Source organism: Lithobates pipiens, unplaced genomic scaffold, assembly GCF_037356315.1.
Source record: "Lithobates pipiens isolate NorthernLeopardFrog02 unplaced genomic scaffold, aLitPip1_a1.2 Scaffold_28, whole genome shotgun sequence".
In the NCBI taxonomy this organism is placed as follows: domain Eukaryota; kingdom Metazoa; phylum Chordata; class Amphibia; order Anura; family Ranidae; genus Lithobates; species Lithobates pipiens.
This window is the reverse complement of record NW_027507789.1, coordinates 163,248,043-163,275,191: the sequence shown is the minus strand read 5'-3', so window position 1 is coordinate 163,275,191 and position 27,149 is coordinate 163,248,043. Positions and strand designations below refer to the sequence as shown.

General features: G+C 43.1%; 1 protein-coding gene across 1 annotated transcript in view; it reads left to right on the top strand.

The window, feature by feature from the left end:
• MED24 (mediator complex subunit 24) overlaps window positions 1-27,149 on the top strand; it is a 122,932-nt gene that overhangs the window by 83,780 nt on the left and 12,003 nt on the right. Inside the window, exons 21-23 of the mRNA XM_077459823.1 lie at window positions 6,120-6,301; window positions 6,493-6,586; window positions 12,113-12,212. Of these exons, the coding sequence (XP_077315949.1) occupies window positions 6,120-6,301; window positions 6,493-6,586; window positions 12,113-12,212 (376 nt within the window). The remainder of the gene's footprint in view (window positions 1-6,119; window positions 6,302-6,492; window positions 6,587-12,112; window positions 12,213-27,149) is intronic.

Genomic DNA, 27,149 nt, shown 5'->3' with positions numbered 1-27,149 from the left:
TAATTCCTAAAGTGGAAGCATGAGCAAAATAAAAAAAAAATGCATCTATAATGCAACCAAAACTAAATTGGAATGAAATATCCAATTTGTATATATCAGGATTTTAAAGTAGGCTTGCATCTATACCGTTTTTTTTTTTATCGGCGAGTATGAGTACCGGTACTATTGGTCAAGTACTCGCCAATACCAAGTACCGATACTTTGCTGTGCAATTTGCGTCAATACAAAAACAATTGGTGCAAATCGCACTGCAAAGTATTGCATGCGATTTGAACAGGAATTCAGTGTGATGTCTGTCTAAATCTCATGCAATTTCCCCCACTGCTCCTATGTGTGTGTATAGAAATGGGAAAGCGGCATTTAGTGGACAGATTAAAAAATGTTCAAACTATCTACATAGGTGTCCCAGTCCGCTGATGACAGCAAATCAGGGCCACTGGAGGTGCTCAAAGGGCTGGAGGAGAAGTCCTGGAACTCTAAGGGCATATGGCAGAAGAGATGTTAGCCTCTACATATCTTCCAGCCCTGTGAGCACCTTTAGCGGCCCTGATTTGCAATCATCGGCAGACCGGGACACATATGTAGATTATTTTACATGTGATCAGGTATGTACGGCAAGTTCTAACATCTAGTAAACTATCCACTAGATGGTGCTTCCCTTGGGACACACACACGGTGGGGGAAATCACGTGATTCAGTCAGGAATTGCCACATTCCTGTTCAAATCGTATGCAATTATTTGCAGTGTGATTTGCGCCCATTCATTTTGTATTGTATTGGGGAGTTTCTGCTAAGATTTGATTTATTCACGCACAAAACCATGAACCTTTCAAGGTTTGATACAACCATTATAGAATGGAGAGTACTCGGGTGCACCACAAACATGGTACAAAAATAAATATGTGTAGGAATAAATGTAAGTATGTACTTATTACTGTGTTTTTTTTTTTATAGCAGAAAAGTTTGCATTTACTTAACAGCCTTTTAATGCCTGTCCTTGATTTATTTTATTTTTTTTGTGTGTGGAGGATTGCATTGTGGCACCAGTGTACTTATTGTAAACACCTGCTATTACAATATCTAAGAAGGACAGTGCAGTTTAGATGAAGAATAACTGCAGGTTCTTCATCTATGTGTATATAGACGTGCTTAAAATAAAAGCTGAACTCCATAAAATGCATATACTGTCAGGGAGCTGTTTGTCAAAGGATTTGTATTTCTGCCCATCCAGCCCTCACATTTACTACACACCTCTGCACAGTGCAGAAGACCTGATTATTCTCTGCAGCAGTTGGGTAACATATAGCGGTCTTGTCTGTCCCCCAGCTTGTGGTTGAACAGTGAAAAGAGAAGCAGCAGGCTGATGAGGTCATCTCGCTGTCACTCTTCTCTCTTCTCTCTTCTATTAACACGCCCCTTGCCAACACTGCAACACAACTTATTGTGTCCTTTTGGTGCTTTCCCTTTGCACTTTAAAAAGTTCTGCGCAGCACATTTCAAAAAGCTGGAAGGTTAGGTCCAGATCTAATTTCATAATAATTAGCCTGTGCATTGGATGCTCAAGTCACTTAAGGCTTACAGATATTACCACCAATTTCTCATGTGAGCACTCAGCTCAACAGAACCTGTACTCAAACATGAGGTTGCTATTTTTACCTTCTTTCTTAAAAAAAAAAAAAAAGTTCCCTAGTTGTCTCCGGTTTTGGAACTTCCTGGGTCACTAATCTGAAAAGTCTTTCAGAGAACTCTGGATTGGTGATCGGAGAGTATAATGGTTAGTATATATCCTAATTGGATGGTACAGGACAAAGGAATTGAATCTTAGACCGTGGGTTGTATGCCGCTACCTCCAGGTGATTGAACACTGGCAAAAGGTTTGCTGGACCCCCTTCTGTTAAAGTACATTTTTTCTTTTTTTCCACCAGTTTTCTTTCTCTTCTTTGACTGACACTTTTATCAATATCGGACTACTTATTGCCTTATGGCTCACTAGCAGTTTCCAGATTAATTACCTTTGGTGTATACTGTGAGAACTGTACCCAGACTGTAATGTTTGCTGCGGGCACTGGATCCTGCATTCGGCACTCACCTTGGCATGTGGTGCAAAGAATGAGTTAGCCACAGGATGCTATACAGATTCATGGATATTGTCGATTCCCATGATATCCAGGCCCTGAAGACCCCTTTTGGAGGTATGGTATTCCCACACTGATGGTTGAAGCCTGAATCCTCGATTTGACCATCAACAAGGACAGGGTAAAACAGAGTTTCCCTGTACCTTTTACATACCAGCTTCTAGCTATACATTTCTTGTTGGATCACTACTTGGATCTGTATTACACACTACGTTGTATCATTTTATCCTACATCATACACCGCAGCGATTTTGAAGGCACAGTTATGGGGGTAATCTACACTTTTAAGTGTGTTTTTTTTTTTTTTACCTAGCCATTATTGTCTCTTTATTCAGCCTTATAGGTCAGGTTATTATAGCCTGTACCTATTTAAATTTGGCAGCCTCTTCCACCTCAATGCAGGAGGTTCTTCTCTGACCAGAGTTGTAGTTCTCATAGGACTACCAACTACACTGTTCTTTTCACCATCTTCTGGTTTCTGTTTTCTTTCTCTTCTGTTGCCCAATACCTCAGAGCCACAGCCACAAGTACTAAGTTTGCGCTTGGGTTATTGCAATTCCTTCATAACATCAGAGTCCTCTTTGCCTCCATTGGGTGTGGCTATTTCCCCTGCTTTTTTGATTTGGTTTTTTACTACGGTCAGGCAAAACTTTATGGCCCAAATAACCCAGTTATTTACTGACTAGAGCTATGTTCTTGCTTGCTGGCCCTGCTCTTCATCCCATCCTGGCAGTGCCAATCCATGGTTGAAAAGGCAAAATTCTCTAAATGAGATCCTACCACTGCTGTGGTTGAACCCTTGCTCATAGGATACATGGAGCAAATGGCCGTAGCTTTAAACTTCAATTGCCATGGTTTGCTGTAGTCTTCCTGGCTTATCTTTTGCATGCTTAACTGTGGTATTCATGTCTAAGATGTATCTGATCTGCGTGGGAAATGTCTCTTTGGATCTGCCCTTGATACCATTCTGAAGGACACTACTGGAGGCAAGGGCACTCATCTTTCTCAGTGGAAGAAATCTGATCACAGATTTTGTTCACTTTTTAATATGTTAGGAAATGTCCCTTTCATTCCTCCTCCTCCAGCTTACGCCATGTCGACATTCCCCAACCTTGGCTCCCAATCGGCCTGCAAGATATGGACTTCAAAGTGTGCCAAATTTTCGGACAAGCCTTCCTCTGCATTTGAATCCACCCCCACTTGCTAGAATTGGGGTGGGGGGGGGATTTGTTTCCAATTGAGCTGTGAAATTCTACATGGAATCTACCAGGTGTTATCTTGTCTCCCTTCAACAGAGCTTCTGTAGACATTAGGGCATGCACCTACATGTCCCCATTTTTTGCACACAGCCCAGACCAGAGTGTTCTTCCACAGGAGAAACTTCAAGCTCTCAGATTCAAGCTCTGTAGTCCAGGATTTGTCCAACGCTTCACTTTTGCATGAGAGGCTTGGGCCTGATGGTAGCCTCCTTTGAGGCAGTCCCTTTTCCCGAATTTCACTCCAGACCTTTACAATGCAACATTCTGTCACCATGGGACATGTCAAGTCTGGACAGTGGACAGACTAGTTTGTTTGGCACCAAGGAGCAGGTTGTCCCTGTGCTGGTGGCTTGGGAATCTGGCTCTGAGATCAAGGATGCCCTTAGCATCTTGTGGAAGATCTTCTTGATAGATGCTAGCCTGTCAAGCTAGGGAGGTACCCTGGATATTTTGTCTGTCACTAAAAAGCTGGACCTTCCTGCTTGAAGGGTCATTTACTCTGGATTCAGTCAGACAACCCTGCAGTTGTTCTTGTATATCAGATCCTATCCTGCGTAGAACTTTACGTTTCTGCATTTGGCAGGCAGACTTCTTCAGCTGGCAGTTACAGGACCTAGGGGAGTGGTCCCTGTGCCTGACGGTGTTCCAAGACCTGTGGCGCAGGTGGGGGACAGCAGATGTGGATCTCCTAGTTTCCAGATTAAACCACAAACTATGGCAATAAAACCCAAAGGTGAAAGACTTCCTGTGTTGACATGACAAAGGATTCCCAGAGGACTTGTTTTTTTTTTTTTTTTAAAGGAAGAGAACATCAGAAGTTGTAGTAAAACAGGCACCTTTCTTTTACTGAAATCTACGCTCGTTGGCCACTTTATTAGGTACACCTTGCTAGAACCGGGTTGGACCCCCTTTTGCCTTGAGAACTGCCTTAATTCTTTGTGGCATAGATTCAACAAAGTGTTGGAAACATTCCTCAGAGATTTTGGTCCATGTTGACATGATAGCGTCACGCAGTTGTTGCAGATTTTTTCGGCTGCACATCCATGATGCAAATCTCCCATTCCACCACATCACAAAGGTGCTCTATTGGATTGAGGTCCGGTGACGGTGGAGGTCATTGGAGTACAGTGATCTCATTGTCATGGTCAAGAAATCAGTGTGGTGAGATGATTTGATCTTTGTGACATGGTGCATTATCCTGCTGGAAGGAGCCATCAGAAGATGGGTACACTGTAGTCATAAAGGGGTGGATATGGTCAGCAACAATACTCAGGTAGGCTGTGGCGTTTAAATGATGCTCAACTGGTACTAAGGGGCCCAAAGTGTGCCAAGAAAATATCCCCCACACCATTACACCACCACCAGCATCCTAAACCGTTAATACAAGGCAGGATGGATCCATGCTTTCATGTTGTTTACGCCAAATTCTGACCCTATCATTTGAATGCCTCAGCTGAAATCAAGACTCATCAGACCAGGCAACGTTTTTCCAATCTTCTATTGTCCAATTTTGGTGAGCGTGTGCGAATTGTAGCCACAGTTTCCTGTTCTTAGCTGAGAGGGGTAGCACATGGTGTGGTCTTCTTCTGCTGTAGACCACCTGCTTCAGGTTTGGATGTGTTGTGCATTCAGAGATGGTATTCTGCATACTTTGGTTGTAACAAGTGGCCTGTCTGTCATCTGGAACCAGTCTGCCCATTCTCATCTGACATCACCAAGGCATTTTCATCCACACAACTGCCGCTCACTGGATATTTTCTCTTTTTTGGACCATTCTCTGTAAACCTTGGAGATTGTGCTTGAAAATCACAGTAGATCAGCAGTTTCTGAAATACTTAGACCAGACAACCATGTCACATTCAAAGTCACTTAATTCCACATTCTGATGCTTGATTTGAACCTCAGCCAGTCATATTCACCACGTTTAGATGTCTAAATACATTGAGTTGCTGGCATGATTGGTTGATTAGCAATTTGTGTTACCAAGCAATTGAACAGGTGTACCTAAATAAAGTGGCGGGTGAGTGTAGAACAGATACTGGGAGAGCGAGGTGGGTGAGTCATTGCTCTGATTCATTCACTTGTGTCTGCAACTTTGATTTTGTGCTATTGAGCTACGTAACCAAGCTTTTTTACAGCAGATAAAGACATGAGAAAACACACAAAGGATGCTTGAGCTTTACCGGCAGCATATTAAATACAAAACATTCAGTTTTCCCTGACAAAAGAAAAAAGTGGTTAAAGGGGTTGTAAAGGTAAATTTTTTATTTTCTACATAGCTTCCTTTAAGCTAGTGCATTGTTGGTTCACTTATCTTTTCCTTCGATTTCCCTTCTAAATGTTTTTTTTTCTTTGTTTTCTTTGTCTGAATTTCTCACTTCCTGTTCCTCCTCAGTAAGCTGTTCAGTAAGCTCTTCTGGCTGACTAACCACCAGCTCGAATGATGGTGAGAAGTTTACTGAGGAGAAACAGGAAGTGAGATATTCAGACAAAGCAAAAAAACATTTAGAAGGGAAATCAAAGGAAAAGGTAAGTGAACCAACAATGCACTAGCTCAAAGGAACCTATGTAGAAAATAAAAAAATTACCTTTACAACCCCTTTAATCTTTATTTAGTTGCCTTGACTATAATACAGAAGTCTTGACATTGTATATCTTCTATGGCTTTATTTATAATATAAAAATCTAGTATAGTGGGTTGTTCAATTGATATTCTTCTGTCTAGGAACTTCTGAAAGAAACCCGCCTTGAATTTGTGCTTCGAGCTGTAGAACTACTCTATGCTATCTTCTCTCTGGACATGCATCAGCTAACGCTCACCCTCTTAGGACATGTGCTGCCCTCCCTTCTCACCGACTCTGCCAAATGGCACACATTAATGGATCCGCCAGGCCGGGCTTTGGCTAAGTGAGTATACTTTTAGCAAACTTAATTGACATTTAATTCACAGGCTCCATGCTGTTTTTATGCTTGTCATGTTGTATGGCCATCTTCCTTTCCTTCTGGCCTGTACAGTCCGACCTTTTCTTTTTTCTTTGCAATGTATACAATACGAATGATGGCTATGAGTACTATATAACATATGGACTTTCTTCCAGGTTATCTGTTTGGTGCGCCATGACTTCTTACTCCACCCAAAACAAAGGTCAGCCGTCCCCAAGGCAAAGGAAAAGACATCGAGAAGACATTGAGGTGTGCTCAGTTCAATTATATTTTATATACAAGTGGTGTAACGTGCAGAGACTAGGGTATTAAAGGCTAAGTCTATACAAAAATCCTAATTTTATTTTTTATTTTTTTGGAGGATGTGTGTGAGCTAAGTCACTCACAAGATTATTCCTAATATTTAGGATTCTATTCCTGTAGTTGAGCTCATTAGCTTTGCTTTAGAAAACAGTCTCACTGCTGAATTAAATATCCAAAGGCATAACAAGTAAAACACTCACCCATTGGGATTGTAATAGTTACAGTGGATAGAGCAGAGTTCTAGATCTCCTTTATGGATAAAGGAGGATATAAGACCAATGGTTACTAAAACGAAGATATGCTTGGGCGAACCAAGGCTGCATTCACAAGAGTGTTTTCAAATGGACCTTTACCCTAAAGATCATATTATGCTTCCCTTCCTCCTCCCAACTCCCTCTTTTACAAATGGACATTATTTATTTTAACTGAATTATTTTTTTTTTTGCCAAGTGAGAATATGTCCTTTACACCCTATACCTTGAGGGCTTGCAGATGTGCCACAGGGCTTAAGGTCCTAGGAGAGCCCTGTGACAAATCTGAGCATGCGCTGGATTTCCTGACCATCTGCACACGCATGGGTTTTCAGGGAAGTCCCAAACCTCTTTGTCAGACAATCAACCTGCACCTGTGCAGATGTGCTGACAGCCCTTGCCAGGGCCCAAAGTCACCGTTCCACGAAGATAAGGTGCTGCAACCTGCATATACCACCATCAGGCTAAGACTTTGTGCATCAACGTGCCAGACTAGCAGTTTCCATCTGCTTTCAAGTAGACACCTATTTCACAAAGCATCGGCAACAAGGTGAAGGTTAAAAAAAATCAAATCTTTACCACTTCAGCCCCAGAAGGATTTACCTACTTCCTGACCAGGCCATTTTTTGCGATACGGCACTGCGTCACTTTAACTGACAATTGCACAGTCATGTGATGCTATGCCCAAACAAAATTGACGTCCTTTTTTCCCCACAAATAGAGCTTTCTGTTGGTGGTATTTGATCACCTCTGCGGTATTTATTTTTTGCGCTATAAACAAAAGCAAAAAAAAGGACAATTTTGAAAAAAAAGCAATATTTATTTTACTTTTTGCTATAATAAATATCCCCAAAAAATATATAAAAAAAATTAAAATTTCTTCCTCGGTTTAGGCCAATATGTATTCTTCTGCATATTTTTGGTTAAAAAAAATTGCAATAAGCATATATTGCTTTGCACAAAAGTTATATTGTCTACAAAATAGGGGATAGATTTGTTATTTTTATTATAATTTTTTTTTTTTTTCACTAGTAATGACGGTGATCTGTGATTTTTATTGAGACTGCGACATTGCAGCGGACAGATCGGACACATTTGACACTATTTTGGGACCATTGACATTTATACAGCAATCAGAGCTAAAAATAGCCACTAATTACTGTATAAATGTCACTGGCAGGGTAGGAGTTAACACTAGGCGGGTGATCAAGGGGTTAAATATTTGTCCTAAGGAGTGTTTCTAACTGGGGGGGGGGGGGAATACCTGGGGGAGGAGACTGATAGTTGTTCCTAAGCAGTATGAACAACAGATCAGTCTCCTCACCCCAGACAGAACGGAGATCTGTCTTGTTTACACTGACAGATCTTTGTTCTGTCCTCCTCGGAAGCAATCACGTAGCCGGCAGCCATCGCGGCTGCCGGCCACGCGCATTGGCTCCTACATCATGCGGCGGTTGCATGTGCGTCCCCTATACTGGGATGGGGATGCCTAGGGGAGGGGACTGATCGTTGTTCCTAAGCAGTAGGAACAACAGATCAGTCTCCTCACCCCAGACAGAACGGAGATCTGTCTGTTTACACTGACAGATCTTTGTTCTGTCCTTCTCGGAAGCAATCACATGTAGCCGGCGGCCATCGCGGCTGCCGGCCATGCGCATTGGCTCCTACATCATGCGGCAGGTGCGCATGTGCCACCTATACTCCTTAAAGCTGCTAAGTGATTAATACCAAGGAGTAAAATGTTCCATAGCACGACCCACGCTAATGTTTCAGTCCAGAAAAATACCTTATTTTTAGCTTCACCTTGTTGCCAACGTTTCGGCACATCTATGCATAGAATGGTGGCGCCAGAGAGGCGGACTGAAGTTTCTGCTTAAGAAAAGTGCTTGGCAAGCTAGTCTGACCCCCACACTATGTACTTCCATGCAGTTGGGAGGTGATTGAATGTAGAATTTGGGTTACAATCAACAGTTTTATAGCTTCTGATATACTGTACATAAACATCATTCCCCAAAGCTTAGATACTCTTGAAGTGAACGATAAATATATCCATCACCAGCATTTGGATAAAATACTCACTAAAGCACATTTTAGGAAAGTCAAAAGCACAAGTAGTTATGTGTTATCCGAAAAGCGGAGGTTACATTTTTGTGTGAACCTCCGCTTTTTTGAACCCTGTACCCTGTACAGCTGCTCCAGTTTTGATCAATTTCCCATATTTTAATATATATTATAAAAAGTCTACACACCCCTTGAAAAAATAAACTTTTTTTAATTAAAAAAATAAGACAACAGTAAAGTTGTTTTCTATATTGTGAATTATAATGTTACGCCGAGTAAATTGATACACAACATGTCATACTTCAAAATTGTGCCCGCTCGTGAAATAGCGACAGACTTTGGCCCTCAAAAATCTCCAGTGGCGAGGTTTAAAAATGTCTTCAGGTTACCAGTTTTGAGTTACAGAGGAGGTCTTGGACTAGGATTATTGCTTTCGCTCTAACGATCGCGGCCATCTCATGTGTGGTTTTAACACCGTTTTATGTGGGCGCGACTTGCGTATGCGTTCGCTTCTGAGTGCGAGCTTGGTGGGACGGGGCGCTTTACTTTTTTTTTTTTTTTTTTTTTTTTACTTTTTATTCTTTATTTTTACACTGTCCTTTTAAAAAAAAAAAATTGTGTCACGTTTATTCCTATTACAAGGAATGTAAACAATGTAAACATTGTAATAGAAAAAAAAAGCATGACAGGACCTCTTAAATGTGAGATCTGGGGTCAAAAAGATCTCAGATCTAACATTTAGACTTAAATGCAATAAAAAAAAAAGTAATGTCTTCTTTCTTTTATTTTTTTTTTGCAAAAAAAAAAAAAGTCCCCTTCTAAGACCATTGGGCAGAAGTGACGTTTGACGTTGCTTCCACCATCTAATGATCAAATGTTATTGAGCCGAGTGGGGGCCATCTTTCCCTCACTCAGCATCCAAACTCAGAGGGGAAAGGACGCTTTCATCTCCGCCGCTACCAACGTCTCCAGGAAGCAGCGAAGACGACCGGAGCATGCCGGGAAAGGGGGGTCCCGCCCCCGATAAAAGTGAATCCGCTGCAGAGACCACTTTATTGATAAAGAAATATGGACGCCGTTTCTGAAAATACTGGGGTTATGGCAGCTAGCTGCTGCCATAACCTCGGTATTTACCGTCAAAGTACTGACGTATAGGTACGGCGATTTGCGTGAAATGGTTAATGTGACCTATAAAATGTACAACTCAATTGAACAACCGTTAAAAAAAAAAAGTATATATATATATAATATATTTTATGGGGAAAAAAATAAAATCTGTATTTTTAGTGTCAGGCCTTGCTGTATATTTTATTTTCTTAGGCAGATTTCTTCTTTTTTTTTTTTTATTTCTTACCTAAAGATTCTACTAGTAACAAGACTCCCTGCTGCAAGCTGAGACAGGCCATGCATTATGCAATTTTTCTTAAAAGGAAGAAATGTGCTTGATTCCCCTATCAACACAGTCAGTGTTGATAGGGGAATCCCTCCTGCAACGCTTATGTGTTCTGCTAGTGGGGAGCAGAGTGAACTTTCCCCACCAGCAGAATACAATGTCTATAGCTGGGTGAAAAAAAAAACCCGATAGGCTGGTTGTACTGAAGTCTATCGATGGATGAACTTCAGTGCAACCAGCCTGCCCATAGATTATTATTATTATACACTATGTATATAGCGCCAACAGTTTATGCAGCGCCTTACAATGTATGGGGGGGGGGGGGGGGCGCAACATAATTACAGTACAATACAAAAGGTACAGGAGGGCCCTGCTCGTAGAACTTACATTCTAAAGGGAGGGTGTGGTGGTACAAAAGGTAATAGCTGTAGAGAATGATTTGATGGGGGTGGCTCAAGGACAGTTAGTTGGATGTGGGATAGGCTTCCCTGAATAAATGAGTTTTCAGGGAACTCCTAAGGGTGGACAGGGTAGGGGCTGATCGGACAGACTGGGGCAGGGAGATCCAGAGGATGGGAGAGGCTCTGGAGAAGTCTTGAAGGCAAGCATGGGAGGAGCTAACAAGGGAGCTAGAGAGCAGGAGGTCCTGGAAGGAGCGGAGGGGACAATTTGGGCGATATCTGCAGGTGATATAGTTGGGGGCATAGATGGATTGAAATTTGGCCAATTTGGAATTGGCTTGGGCAGGAAGGGGGTGTATTGAGGTGGTTAATGCATAGAATGAATTAAGATAAAAAAAACTTCTGCCTCTAGGCTAGGTTCACACCATAGCGATGCGGGAACGCAGCGAATCCGCGGAGTTTTCCCGCATCGCATGCCTCCCGCTGGCAGTTCACACTGCCCTATGCGGACTGCTGGGAGTGTCAATGAAATCTTAATGACACCCCCAGACCAGTCGGCATATCGCAGTGCGATCTGCAAACTCGGACAGGAATTGGATCGCATGGTGTGAACACCCATGCGATCCGATTCTGCTGCGGACCAAAAAAAGGGTCCTGTGCGAGATTGCGGCGGGTGCGATGCGAATTCAGCCATACTATCTGTATGGCTGAACTCGCATCGCACAGACAGATCGGATGTGATTTGCACTGCAGTGCGGTGCGAATCACATCCGGGTCTCCCACCCGCAGCGGTGTGAACCCAGCCTTACAGCTTCTTTAAGCCCCTCATGAAAATAGCAGCAGCGCTGTCAGCCTTCCATGTGTGCTACTTCAACTCACTTTTAGTCTACCTATGAGGTTTGAGATTTCGGCTGAGCAGCTGTTTGCCAACGGAAAGCACACAAGGGAGGCTGACAAAATTGCTGCTAATTGTAAGGTGGTAACTTAATGTTGTCTACCTGCAACAGGAACTGTTGTTACTGGAAGAATCTCCAGGTTACAAACTAGGGTAGAGGTTCACACAATTTGCTTTGCCTGGAGTGTTAGCCAAACCACATGAACAAAAGATTTAAGGTTTACATACATTTTTAACACTTGTGGAACTCCAGGCTCTTCCACCAACACACAAAGGCCTGTGTGCAGCAAAAGCATGTAAGCCTACAGGGGTGCTTGGAATGGTGGGAGAAGATTAGAGAATTCACCCCAAATAATGGGAGAAAATATAGTATCCTTCATGGTAATCAAATTTCTGTACTTCTGAGCTGTACGGCTAAAGTGCCTGCCCCAAAGAGCTGTGCTTCTCTTATATGCATTTATTTGTTTGTAGGACTACAGTAGTCTGTTTCCTCTGGATGACACCCAGCAATCCAAACTGATGCGACTACTGAGCTCCACTGATGAGGAACCAGTGGTACCAGCCAACCCTGGTAAGTACCATGTAAATGCTTTTGGTTTAATTTACAGTGCCTCAAGAGTTACCATGGTTACCACTGATTAATGCTCCCCTTGCCTGGCCTGTCGGTTTAGGGCAGGGATATGCAATTAGTGGACCTCCAGCTGTTGCAAAACTACAAGTCCCATCATGCCTTTGCCTCTGGGTGTCATGCTTGTGGCTGTCAGTCTTGCAGTGCCTCATGGGACTTGTAGTTCTGCAGCAGCTGGAGGGCCGCTAATTGCATATCCCTGGTTTAGGTGGGCGGTCATGTCTTGGTAGGTTTGCAGTTGTGCCATACTCTTTCCATTTTTGGATGATGGATTGAACAGTGCTCTGTGAGATGTTCAAAGCTTGGGATATTTTTTTATGAATGAATGAATGAATGAATGACTTGTATAGCGCTACCTATACGAACTGAATCGCCTCAGGGCACTTTTTTTTCTTGCCACCGGTGTCCATCTGCAGCTATTTATGCGGTCCTTTAACCTGTAGAGTCCCGACACACTTACAACATTGACATACACATACAACATTTTATCACCTAACCCTGCTTTCAACTTCTTCACAACTTTATTCGTGACCTGTCTGGTGTGTTCTTTGGCCTTCATGATGCTGTTTGCTCACTAAGGTTCTCTAACAAACCTCTCAGGGCTTCACAGAACAGCTGTAATTATCCTGATATTGAATTAGACACAGATGGACTTTGTTTACTAATTGGGTGACTTCTGAAGGCATTTGGTTCCGCTAGATTTTAGTTAGGGGTATCAGAGTAAAAGGGGGATGAATACAAATGCCCGCCACACTTTTGCAGATATTTATTTGTAAAAAAAGTTTGAAAAGCATTTATCGTTTTCCTTCCACTTCACAATTATGTTGGTCTTTAACATAAAATCCCAATAAAATACCTTTACGTTTTTGCTTGTAATGTAACAAAATGTGGAAAATGTCATGGGGTATAAATACTTTTTCAAGGCGATGTATACTGAAACTTGAAAAAATCTGATTGTGTAACCGTATAATACTCTGATTTTGTGGCCTGTGATAGGAAAAAGGCCAGCTAAAATATGCTTGTCTTGGCTGTACCTAGGTTTGTGGGTGAGCAAGTTGCATTTCAACTGCTGTGATGTTGATTTTTGCAGACCAGCCATGGAATAGTACGCCTGTGTGAATGAGGCCTTAAACGCAGCCTTCACGTGAGCTGTAGTGCAGAGATCTGCAACATCTGCTTTTTTCGTTATGCATTTCTATGCAATGGTGTACAGAAATGAAGTGTCACATTAAAGCGGAGTTCCACCCAAAAGTGACACTTCTGCTTTAACCACTTCAGGACCGGAAGATTTGGCTGCTGAATGACCAGGCCGTTTTTTTGCGATTCGGCACTTCGCCGATTTAACTGACAATTGCGCAGCTGTGCGACGCTGTACCCAAACAAAATTTACGTCCTTTTTTCCCCACAAAGCCTTCTTTTGGTGATATTTGATCATCTCTGTGGTTTTTATTTTTTGCTCTATAAAAAAAAATATAGTGACAATTTTGAAAAAAAAAAAGTATTTTGTCATTTTTGCTATAATATCCTCTCAGTTTAGGCCGATATGTATTCTTCTACGTATTTTTGGTTAAAAAAAATTACAATAAGTGTATATTGATTGGTTTGCGCAAAAGTTATAGCGTCTACAAAATAGGGGATAGTTTTATGGTATTTTTATTATTTTTATTTTACTAGTAATGGCGGCGATATGCATTTTTTGTTGGGACTGCGACATGGCAGACATATCGGACACTTTTGACACATTTTTGGGACCAGTGACGTTTATGCAGTGATCAGTGCTATAAAAATGCACTGATTACTGTAAAAGTGTCACTGGCAGGGAAGGAGTTAACACTAGGGGGTGATCAAGGGATTAAATGTGTTCCCTAGTGTGTGTTCTAACTGAAGGGAGGATGAGACTGTATAGGGGAGATGACAGATCGCTGTCTATCATTGTATGAACACACAATCTGTCTCCTCTTCCCTCAGAGAACCAGAAACTGTGTTTTTACACACACACAGTTTCTGGTTCTCACGATTGCTGTGTCACGAGCAATCGCAGGAGCCCAGCAGTCGTCGCGCCCACCGGGCACTCGGATCGTGCTCCTAGTGGCCACAGGGCGAAGTGACATAACATAACGTCTTTCGCCCATTCTGCGGCGGCTGGTCAGCAAGTGGTTAAGCACTCTTTGCCCCCTTACATGCCATATTTGCCATGTATTTTTTTTTATAAGGTACTTCCTGTCTCATTTCCTCCTCCTGGCGCTTGTCTGTCCAGGCAAATCCTCCTCTCCCCCTAGGTGGCCCATCCCTCTCTGCAATCTTCTGGGGCATGTCACAGGTCCCAGAAGTGAGCCTGGTCGCTACGAGAGCACAGCGCGACTCGTGCAGTGCGTGCCCGGCTGTGAAGCAGCAAAGCTTTCACAGCTGGGTGCCCACAGTAATAATGACGTCGCCGCGTAGAGAAGGGGGAGATGAGCAAGGCTTCCGGCAGCCGCCTCGCTGGACTATGGGGCAGGTGAGTGTCTGTTTATTAAAAGTCAGCAGCTACACTTTTTGTAGCTGCTGACTTTTAATAAACGCACAAAACAGTGGAACTTTTTATTGGAAAGTTTAAAAACGGTTATCGGCTCCTAAACTAAAGTCTGTCAATGTACACATTGGCTTTTAGGATCATTTAGAAACTGCTGCAGTTAGGGGAGGTTCAAATTTCCTCAACCTCCCTCTCCTGAACGCGGAACAATTGCTGCAAAACACTGTAAAATTGCAGCGCGATTTAGCCGAAATATGCGTTTTCCCCGCAGGCATAGTAGGCTATGTATTAGGGATGCACCGAAATTTCGGCCGCTGAAACATATCGGCCGAAAATGCCCTTTTCGGCAATTTGCCGAAAGAGAAAAACGTCCGATAATGGAGCCGAAAATGGGGTGTGGCCTGGGTGGGGGCATGGCTCCGCCCCCGCCCCTGGTGCCACCCATCATTGGGGATGTATAGCGCCGTCACACACAGCCCCTCCCCCTTGTCCGGGCACTTAGATAGACAGATCATCCGCAGGATTGGACGGATGATCTGTCTATCAAAGTGCCCGGACAAGGGGGAGGGGCTGTGTGTGATGGCGCGGCCGGGAACACACAGCTATTGAAATTAAAGCTGTTATGTTTCCGGCGCTGTGATCAAACAGGCGGCGGAGGCGGCTCTCCTCTCTTACCTGCACAGGCTGGTTGCAATGGGACACTCTGGCTGCAAAATGGGACACAGGCACACTGGCTGAAATCGGAGACACTGGCTGAAATCGGGGACACTGGCTGCAAAATGGGGGACACTGGCTGCAATGGGGGATGCTGGCTGCAATGGGGGATGCTGGCTGCAATGGGGGACACCACCTGTACTACGTCCTCTGTCTCTGACCATCTCCTGTACCATGTCCCCAGTCTGACCATCTTCTGTACCATATCCCCAGTCTCTGATCATCTCCTGTACCGTGTCCTCTGTCTCTGACCATCTCCTGTACCGTGTCCTCTGTCTCTGACCATCTCCTGTACCGTGTCCTCTGTCTCTGACCATCTCCTGTACCGTGTCCTCTGTCTCTGACCATCTCCTGTACCGTGTCCCCTGTCTCTGACCATCTCCTGTACGGTGTCCCCTGTCTCTGACCATCTCCTGTACCGTGTCCTCTGTCTCTGACCATCTCCAGTACCGTTTCTCCTGTCTCTGACCATCTCCTGTACCGTGTCCCCTGTCTCTGACCATCTCCTGTACCGTGTCCCCTGTCTCTGACCATCTCCTGTACCGTGTCCCCTGTCTCTGACCATCTCCTGTACCATGTCCCCAGTCTCTGACCATCTCCTGTACCATGTCCCCAGTCTCTGACCATCTCCTGTACCATGTCTCCAGTCTCTGACCACCTCCTGTACCATGTCCCCAGTCTCTGACCATCTCCTGTACCATGTCCCCAGTCTCTGACCATCTCCTGTACCATGTCCCCAGTCTCTGACCATCTCCTGTACCATGTCCCCAGTCTCTGACCATCTCCTGTACCATGTCTCCAGTCTCTGACCATCTCCTGTATAAAAATATTTTTTTTAAATATGTTTCGGTATCGGTGCTGTTTTGGTTTTTGGCCTAGTGTATTTTTCATTTTCGGTATCGGTTTCGGCACCAAAAAACCCATTCGGTGCACCCCTACTATGTATACATGAAGCCTTAGACAGGAGTCACTGGAACCGGTGTCCCCATTAGAAGGTTTAACCTCACCTGTTCTGGGGACAGCTGTCAAATTTTGAATTGGATATCACTTTCTGCCCCAGTCATTGGGAACTAGAAGGTGAATGTGCCCAGCGGGATATAAACGGCAATAAAATCCTGGCATGGCTTCCTCATTGTATCCATAAACGTTTTTGGCTGTAGATTTAGTTTCAGTAATAATGTCTTCGTTATTAGGAAGGAATTATGTAAACACAGTTCACAATCTGTTCTGCTGGCATAGGGAGTGGTATGTTTTATTTTAATCCTTTTACCTGTGATTTTGTGAAATTTTGCACAATATCCTGTTGATAGTTTGGCACACCCAGCTTCAGCATGCGGAGAATTCCCCTTGGGAAATGCTATACTTTGGCATCAAAACCAGGAAAGACCGCCAAGCATGAGACATCAAATCGTGATGCTGTTATTATCCAGGCACGGTAGTTTGTATATAGTTTTGTACTTTTGACTGCTGCTTACTCATTTTCCTCTCTACGTCCTTGCGAAGAAAGGGAAAAAAGCTTGAATTAAATTCACGTGTGATCATCTGTATGGTTAGAAAGAACTGATGACAAATAGACTTATGCAAGAATGTGAAATTTCATGTTTAAACATTTGAAGCCCTGGGCATACTACATAAGAGCTGCTGGTCTTCAGGTAAAGTGAAGCTGCACCAAAAAAAGGGGAAAAAAAACGGGCCCCCGGGTGGTTTTAGCCATAATTCTGGTAGTGTGCACAGCATAATAGCAGATTTTGACAGACTTGTCTGGAAACAAAGCCAGCAGCGCACTGTAGTGGGTCTCGGCACTTCCAGCTTCAGTTGATTTTTCTTCTGGGTTCGTGGGCTTCGGCCGCGTGAGTGGCCATGCCGTGATGATGTCATTCCCACGGTACTGAGCTCTGAAAGGACAGCACGGGTATGCTGCTCCTTCAGAGCGCATGTGCCGGTGACGTCACCGGCTGCTGCTAAAGTAAACCTCTGAACGGTGCATGTTTTAGGAGATATTTAGGTAGGCCTTATTATAGGCTTTCCTATAGGTAAAAATAAACATAGTGGCTTTACTACCACAGGACAGGTTCACCTTTAAAAAAAAATATTAAATGCACCTTTTTTGCTGGTAAAAAAGTGCTTTTATTATTTTTATTTAACCACTTGCTTACTGGGCACTTAAACTCCCCTCCTATCCAGACCAGTTTTCAGCTTTCAGCGCTGTCGCATTTTGAATGATAATTGCGCGGTCATACAACACTGTACCCAAATGAAATTTTTATAAATTTTTTTTGATCACCTGTTCGTTTTTTTTTTTTTTTTTTTATGTAAAAAGACCAAATTTTTTTAAATAGTTTATTTTGTGATGGGCACTGATCGGTTACACTGATAGGCAGCACTTCTAGGGGGCACTGATTGACTCCACTAGTGGGCATTGATGGGTGGCACTTGTGGGCACTGTTACTCTATAAATGAGGCATAATTGCCTCTTACTTTTCGGGGCCGATGTCCCTTTAAGATAAGTCGGTAATCAGCTTTTTTTTTCTCCTCCGCTGTCAGCGTGAGGAGAAAAAAAAAAACGACCACCAAGCTTTTGTTTACATCATGTGATCAGCTGTCATTGGCTGACAGCTGATCACATGGTAAGGGGCCGGAACCGGCCCCTTACTCGGATCGGTGATCATGCAAGTCTCAGTGACTTGGTGATCACAGTGCGCTCCTGGAAATTCACATCCACGCTGTGGCCGTCATTCGGCCATAGCGCGGATGCCAGGAGGTTAAAGAAAACTGCAGAGCATTGCACCCACAATTGGGCAGATCCTGTAGACTCTCAACATAGCTGTTTGCCCATACCTCATATGGGGCAGACAGTTACCTGAGAGCAGGAAGAATCAATGAATGAAGCAGCTTAGCAGCACCCTCGCAGCTCATTGACAAAACTACAAGCCATCTGCCGCAATGGCAGACGGTAATTGTAGGCATTCATTCACAAGGAGACTTTTCAAATAATGACAGCGGATGTAAGAAGAAGATCCCCAGACCACTGGGGAGGGGGGGGGGTAGCTGGTAATGCCTGTAATGTGTTCCAAAAGTGAACTTATCCTTTAATCTATGGGGGGCAACCTAGTGTTCCAGTTTCTGTGCCACTGGGTTGCATGCCTGTCAGTGTACCTGCCAGGTCCCACTGTAAGTTAACAGCTGAGATCCCAGTCACCAACTTCTCCACTGATCACTGTTTAGTAATATCACTGTAATCACTAATAGTTTAAAAAAAAAGGTTTACATTGTAATTTGTGTCAGCAAACCTGAAAGTAAATTTTTTTTTGTTTTTTAAATGAAGGTCTTTCCTATACAACTCTCTTTTTAAACCCTTGATAACCTCACTAGCACTAATTGCCATGTTTCTGCTTGACTTTTTATTTATTTATTTTTTTAACATGCATACCAATTTTTTCCTTGTCAATTTCTTAAAGAAGAGCACGCCCATGCTTTTCTTTGCTAGTACAATCAAAAGTTATTAGTGTGATCATTGATGTGAATTTTCACTAGCTTAGTGTCCCCAGTATGCAGACAGCGGCCATTGTTACTGTGGGCATCTGAAGCCGCTTGCACTTGTTTCTGGGATTTGGTACAGCTGGCTACCCAGCATGCACCTCCCGATCTCTCGCCTGCGCAGTCAAGACACAGTGCATTGCGTTAATTGCAGAAATACGTGATGGCAGAGGATGCCTGTTGACTCCTGGGATTGATGACACAGATATCCCAGGAGTCAATGGGAGTCAAGATATGACATACATCGCCACAGAAACTAGGGCTGGAAGTGGGGGGAATAAAAAAAAAAAATGACTTAAAAAAATAAAACAAATAATTAAATAAACAAATTAATAAAAATACATGAAATTATTATGAGTAATGATAGTTTTTTTAAAACGATCGCTGGTCTTTTTTTCTTTTTTGCCATTTAAATACATAGAAATTAAAATGAGTTTTAGAAGACAATACCACCGAAAGAAAGCCCTTTTTGTATCACTTTGCTATATGATAGGTAATGATAAAATGATTCCTGAATCTATAGGTCCATTGGTAAAATGTAAAAAATTGTACAGTGTAAACTATCATGAAAGCTGAAGTGAGATCATTTATTATAATTGTGTGGTTCAGTATGGTCTTAATCATTGAAAACCTGACTGATTATAATTTCAAAGTCTTCTCTAAAATCTATCCAAAACAGTTTTCCTTTAACCACTTCAATACTGGGCACTTTCACCCCCTTCCTGCCCAGGCCAATTTTCAGTTTTCCATGCTTTCACACTTGTGACAATTGACAAGTGACAATTGCGCGGTCATGCAACACTGCACCCAAACTAAATTTTTATACTTTTGTTCACACAACCAGAGCTTTCTTTTGGTTGTATTTAATCACCACTGGGTTTTTAATTTTTTTGCTAAATTAAATGAAAAAAGGCTGAATAATTTCAGGGAAAAAGCAAAACAAAAAAAAAACTTTCTTTGTTTCTGCTATAATAATTTTGCAAACGGAATAGCCTTTCTTCATAAATGTAGGCCAAATGCTACATTTCTTTGGTGAAAATAACCCAAATCAGTGTATATTATTTAGTTTGTAGGAAAGTTATACAGTCCACTAACTATGGTTTATATCTGAAAATTGATCAGTCCTGCTGTACTGATGGCCTATCTCATTTCTTGAGGCCCAAAAAATATCAGGACAGTACAAATATCCCCCCAAATGACCCGTCTTTGGAAAGTAGACAGTCTGAGGTATTTAGCGGCATGGAGATTTTTTTGAAGGTGTAATTTTTTTCACAATTTTTTTTTTTTCATTTGTACGTACTGTGACCAGTGTAGTACAGCATCATTATATAACTGGTGTGGCAGTGATCAGAAACACTGATTGGTGACAATGCGAAAAAAAAAAAATTATTATTTATTTTTATTATTAACACACTTTGTCCAGAGCTATATAATGCTACCATAGTAACATTGTACTACTCTGGGAAAGTGATCAGAATTTTTCTTTTACCATCACACTCTGATTATGTAATATTTCAAAAGCTGTGCAGTGTGAGGACCAGTCAGACTGGATATAAATTGAGGAGATTGTTCAGGTATACCCTTACACTACGCAATTTTAGTGAATCTAAAGGTTGTAAAAGCATAATGTCATGCCTATGGTAAATTTTAAACCTGAGGCGGGCTGGTAGACCAGAGCAACACTTGAATAAAAATGGCCTGGTCAGGTAGGCAGCTACCATTGTATTCTGTACAGGGGTGCTTTTCAGGTGTTTTAGCGCCAAGTATAGCGTCTGTAAAGCACCTCTTAAGCCACCCCTGTGTGAAAGCCTAAGTGCTTACACACTGGGGCGGTGCGCATGCGGGACTGGAAAAAAAAAGTAATGTAAGCAGCATCTTTGGGGCGGTGCAGGAGCATTGTATACATCGCTCCCAAAGGGCAAAACAAATCTCAATGCCTAAGCACAATTTTGCAACTTTGACTTGTGTTAAAAAAACCATACATATCATCACAACTAATTTGTGCATCCAGGTATATTATTCCACATTTTTTTTTAAGGACAAATTGGTGTTTCTTTTTGTGGTACATGGTAATGGATATCTCCTGATTTTATTTTTTAATTTAGCCTTATATTTCTTGCTACTACCATAACCTACCACCAAAGAACAACCCAAAACCAATTCTCATGCTCCTGATGATTGCAGCGATACAACATATGTTAGTTGTCATTATTGTCATACCCATAGTATAGACCAGAAACTATAATGCGCATTTTCCTTTATTTTTTTTATTTATTTTTTTATATATATCCTACCTAAAATACACCGATACTAATTAAAAAAAATAAAAAAATCCTGTCCCAAACACTAACTCGGGTACTGGCCTAGACAAGCCCTGATCTAGGTTTAAAAACATATTATTTAATTTTTTTAGTTCTTATTTTTATTTTTTTCTAAACACGCTTTTTTTCGATTTCTGCAAAGATAGAGAAAGATGCAATGTATTTCTTTCGTCCATTCACAGATCAGAAAACACCGGAGGAGGGCTTCACAGTGACTGATCACTTTGATAACCAATCAGGCTATCACAGAGATTGGGTGACCTGGAATCAGATGTTCCCGATCGTTAGAACGGAGCTCTGAGACCCTCGTGCGGCACATTCACAGCACAAAGAGAGATATGCGGCCCCACGGAACAAAGCTCAGTCCAGCAGGGCGGCATATTTGTGTTAAGTCGGCGTCAAGGGGTTAAACCTTACTATCACTTTAATGGGTGAATTCTGGAAATGTAGCGGAGGTTAAGGAGGTAAGATGTAGCCAGTGATTGCCTGTGGGGGCTGAAGGAGAGGTCAGAGTCTAGGATTACACACAGCACCCCGGCATGTGTTACGGGACCAATGGTTGTGCTGTTGATCTTGATGGTAAAGTCATGGGGTGGAGATTGGGGAGAAGAAAATATTACAAGCTGTTTTAGAAAGTTTGAGTTAGAGGAAGTGGTGTGACATCCATACTGATATGTTGCTCAGTACGTTTGTGATACGGGCGATAAGTTGAGGAGTGGAGAGAAATATCTGGTATTGTCAGCATAGAGATGGTATTGGAAGCCATGGGAGGTCATCAACTGACACAGGGAAGAGGTGTAGAGAGAAAAAAGGAGGTGCCTAAGGGCGGAGCCTTGGGGTACCCCAATAGAAAGAGGCAGCAGAGTGGAGGAAATGTTGTATATGACACTGAAAGTATGGTGAGATATGTAGGAGGAGAACCTTGAAAGAGCAGAATCACGGAAGCCAGGGGAGTGGAGTTTGCTCAAGAGGAGCAGGTGGTCAACTGTGTCGAAGGCAGCAAGAAAGGTCCAAGAGTAGAAGTATGTTAGTATTGTCAGGATTAGAGTAGCAGGCTGCTTTTTGTAGTGAGTGCTCACTGGTGGTGTGTGAAAAATCTTAGTAGTTTCGATAGTGCCATCAGAGACTTGCCAAATGTAGTTTGAAAGTACTTCAAAATTCCATTTCCTTTAACGGTGAATGGAATGATTTACGCTGGGTAATTTTGTAATCTTTCTGAAAATGCTGGCTCATTTATACCTAAGGGCCGGTTCACACTGCGACGCGAGGCGACACGGCTCGCCTCGCCTCGCTCCCGCAAGTCGCCCCCATTCAGTACTATGGAACCGTTCTGAGAGGAGCGACTCGAGTCGCTCCGACTCAGAAAAAAGGTTCCTGTACTACTTCAGGGCGACTTCGGGGGCGACTTGCATTGACTTCTATGCAGAAGTCCTCTGCAAGTCGCCGCTGAGCTCCCCGCAAGTCGCGGCGAGGTAAGTCGGAGACGCCTCGCCGCGGCTCGCTGTGTGAACCGGCCCTAAAGCTTGAGAAACTTATATGCCTTTAAAAAAAAAAAAAAAAGGAAAACTGCTAATAGAGTTCTAAAAACTATTTGTCAACTTCCTTTTGAGCATTCTTTCTTAGAAGGAGACTATGATGTTCCAGTTCTCCTTTTTTTTTTTGTGACTGACCATTTTGTTTCATAATCTGACAATGTTCATGGATTACATTTATTCGTCATTCTGTTGCTACCTTCAATACAGCTAGCTAGTTCAAAGGCACTAAAACATATGATTTCAGCACTGCTATTCATTGTAGCTGTCATTGAATAGCACTGCAATCCTGGAAATTTATAGTGATGCAGATTTCCTGTGTGGCTTGGGGTCTTCATGTTAAGGTATTATAGTAGGCCAGGAAGTACAGCAATTAGCCACACACACGTGTAAAACAAAACCTAAGACATGTTCAGTGAGTCATCACTTTAAATTATACAATTCCCTAGCACTCAACATTACCAAGTAGAAGAAGAAAAAAAATCTGTTCCTAATTTAAAAAACTCAAGATCACAGATGTATGCTTTTGAAACGCCAGTCTTATGCAAACATTTGAACATTTCTGATCAAATACCGTTTTTCTTTTTGAGAGAGTTAAGTGTGCACGGCTTTTTCGGGAAACCCATTTAAACAAAGATACGTTTCAATATGCAGTGACTATTTGCTGATTTTAATAATAGCAGAAGTGTGCCTGTCAAGCGGTTCAAGGGTTGACGAAGTGGGAATCTTTTAAACTGTATTGGGAGTCAGTAAGGAAGTGTTTAAAAGAGGAGGAAATGGAGTCAGTGGAGGGGGGGGGGGGGGAGAGGCAATGGAGCAGTAGAATTGCGGGGGTCAGTGATGGATCCTTAGGAAGGGGGAGTAGGTAATGGGGGTCGCCGATGGAAGAGTATAAGGGGAGAGTTGGCAGTGGGGGATGAGTGATGGATCAGTGGGAAGGGAGAGTAAGTAATGGGGGTCGCAGATGGAGGAGTATGAATGGAGAGTTGGCAGTGGGGGATGAGTGATGGATCAGTGGGAAGGGAGAGTAGGTAATGGGGGTCGCCGATGAAGCAGTATAAGTGGAGAGTTGGCAGTGGGGGATGAGTGATGGATCAGTGGGAAGGGAGTGTAGGTAATGGGGGTCGCAGATGGAGGAGTATGAATGGAGAGTTGGCAGTGGGGGGTGAGTGATGGATCAGTGGGAAGGGAGAGTAGGTAATGGGGGTTGCCGATGAAGCAGTATAAGTGGAGAGTTGGCAGTGGGGGATGAGTGACGGATCAGTGGGAAGGGAGAGTAGGTAATGGGGGTCGCCGATGGAGGAGTATGAATGGAGAGTTGGCAATGGGGGATGAGTGATGGATCAGTGGGAAGGGAGAGTAGGTAATGGGGGTCGCCGATGGAGGAGTATGAATGGAGAGTTGGCAATGGGGGATGAGTGATGGATCAGTGGGAAGGGAGAGTAGGTAATGGGGGTCGCCGATGGAGGAGTATAAATGGAGAGTTGGCAGTGGGGGGTGAGTGATGGATCAGGGGGAAGGGAGAGTAGGTAATGGGGGTCGCCGATGGAGGAGTATGAATGGAGAGTTGGCAGTGGAGGATGAGTGATCAGTGGGAAGGGAGTGTAGGTAATGGGGGTCGCCGATGGAGGAGTATAAGTGGAGAGTTGGCAGTGGGGGATGAGTGATGGATCAGTGGGAAGGGAGAGTAGGTAATGGGGGTCGCCAATGGAGAGTTGGCAGTGGGCGATGAGTGATTGATCAGTGGGAAGGGAGAGGAGTTAGTGGAGGTCAGGTGGAGCTGCCTACTAAAGTACAAAACCCATCCTATGGGATTTTTTTTAAACTCTCTTTGAACATTTTATGAACTACCTATGCTACGCAAGTGTATCTTCACATTTATGTAGGTGGGTAGAGGCTAGCTCATGTGGCTGATGCATTAGCATTTGTTTGCCCCACAATTTCATTTGCTGTTTGTGAAAAGGTATGACGCATACAGTGGATATAAAAAGTCTACGCACCCCTGTTAAAATGAGACACAAATAATTTCAGAACTTTTTTCACCTTTGTTATGTGACCTATAAACTGTACAACTCAGTTGAACAACAAACTGAAATCTTTAGGGGGGGGGGGGGGGGTAAAAATAAACTAAAATAATGTGATTGTAGAGGTGTACACACCCCCTTTTAACTGGTGATATAGCTGTGTTCAGAATTAAGCAATCTCATTCATGTGAAATAGGAGTCAGTACACAGGACACCTGCCATCATTTAAAGTGCTTTACTCCAAATAAAGTTCAGCTGTTCTAGTAGGTTTTTCTTGACATTTTCTTAGTCGCATCCTACAGCAAAAGCCATGGTCCGCAGAGAGCTACCAAAGCATCAGAGGCATCTCATTGTTAACAGGTATTAGTCAGGAGGAGGGTACAAAAGAATTTCCAAGGCATTAGATGTACCATGGAACACAGGGAAGACAGTCATCAAGTGGAGAAAATATTGCACTACAGTGACATTACCAAGAACTGGATGTCCCTCCAAAATTGATGAAAAGACAAGAAGAAAACTGGTCAGGGAGGCTGCCAAGAGGCCTACAGCAACATTAAAGGAGCTGCAGGAATATCTGGCTGCGTGGTACATGTGACCACAATCTCCCGTATTCTTTGTATGTCTGGGCTATGGGGTAGGGTGACAAGATGGAAGCCTTTTCTTACGGAGAAAAACATCCAAGCCCGATTAAATTTAGGAAAAACACATCTGAAGTCTCCCAAAAGCATGTGGGAAAATGAGTTATAGTCTTATGAAATCAAGGTTGAACTTTTTGGCCATTATTCCAAAAGATAAGTTTTGGCGCAAAGACAACACTGCACCTCACCAAAAGAACACCATACCCACAGTGAAGCATGGTGGTGGCAGAATCATGCTTTCGGACTGTTTTTCTTCAGCTGGAACAGGGGGCCTTAGTCAAGGTAGAGGGAATTATAAACAGGTCCAAATACCAGTCAGTATTGATACAAAACCTTCAGGCTTCTGCTAGAGAGCTGAACATGAAGAGGAACTTCATCTTTCAGCATGACAAGGACCCAATCTGAAGAGGGCTTTGCACAGGAGATGCCCTCGCAATCTGACAGATTTCAAAGAAGAGTGGGCCAGTATTGCCAAGTCAAGGTGTGCCATGCTGATAGACTCATACCCAAAAAGACTGAGACCCCTATCACACTGGGGTGCTTTGCAGGCGCTACAGTGTTAAAAATAGCGCCTGCAAACCGCCCTGAAAGAGCTGCTCCTCACACCCCAGTGTGAAAGCCAGAGGGCTTTCACACTGGAGCGGTGCGGTGGTAGGATGGTAAAAAAAAGTCCTTCTAGCAGTATCTTTGGAGCGGTGAAGGAGCGGTGTGTATACCGCTCCTGCTTATTGACATGAATGGGGCAGCGCGGCAAAGTGCCGCTGCAGCAGCGCTTTGAGGTGGCTTTAACTCTTTCTCAAAGAAAGGGGGGAATGGAGCGCTGGTGAGAGCTGTTAGTGAAAAATGATGGGGCAATGATAAAGCTGAAGACAGGTTTGTCAGTCCAGACTTATAAGTTCTGGTATATGTTGCAAACGGCAACCGGCTCCTCAGAGCAGAAGGGACTCTGTAGTGTAGGAGAGAGAGAGAGGTAGAACAGCGCCGCTCTAAGAGTAGTATACTACTCTTAGAGCGGCACTCCTCTAACTCTCTCTCTCTTTAACTTTCTCAGCTGCCAGCAGGGGGGTAAAACTACCCTCCACCTAAAAGATTTCAGTTTGTTGTTCAATTGAGTTCTACAGTTTATAGGTCACATTAGAGGTAGAAAAAGTTCTGAATTGATTTATCTTTGTCTCATTTTTTACATCACAGAAACCTGACTTTTTAACAGGGGTGTGTAGACTTTTTTACTGTACATACTTACATTGGGCAAGGCTGAACCAGTGTAACTGTGTAAACCTTTCCATACCTAACCTTAAAATTTCAGCTTTAAAAAATATGTGCTGTACTAACATGTGCTGACATGACATAGACCAAAAGAAATAGGAAAGGAACTCCTGAACAGTTTCTACAACACCATGATCTTGCCTTTTGTGTGACAGGCATACTTTACAGCCTCGTACACACCACTAGTTTTATTTTCATCCAACCCAGTGGGTTGAATGAAAAAAACCTGACAGCTCAGATCAGAGCCGCTGTACCCCCCTGCTGAGATATTGTGTTCTGACAAGGGGACGGCCCCCCCGCCAGATCAATCCGACTGAGTGGGAACCAGTCGGCAGA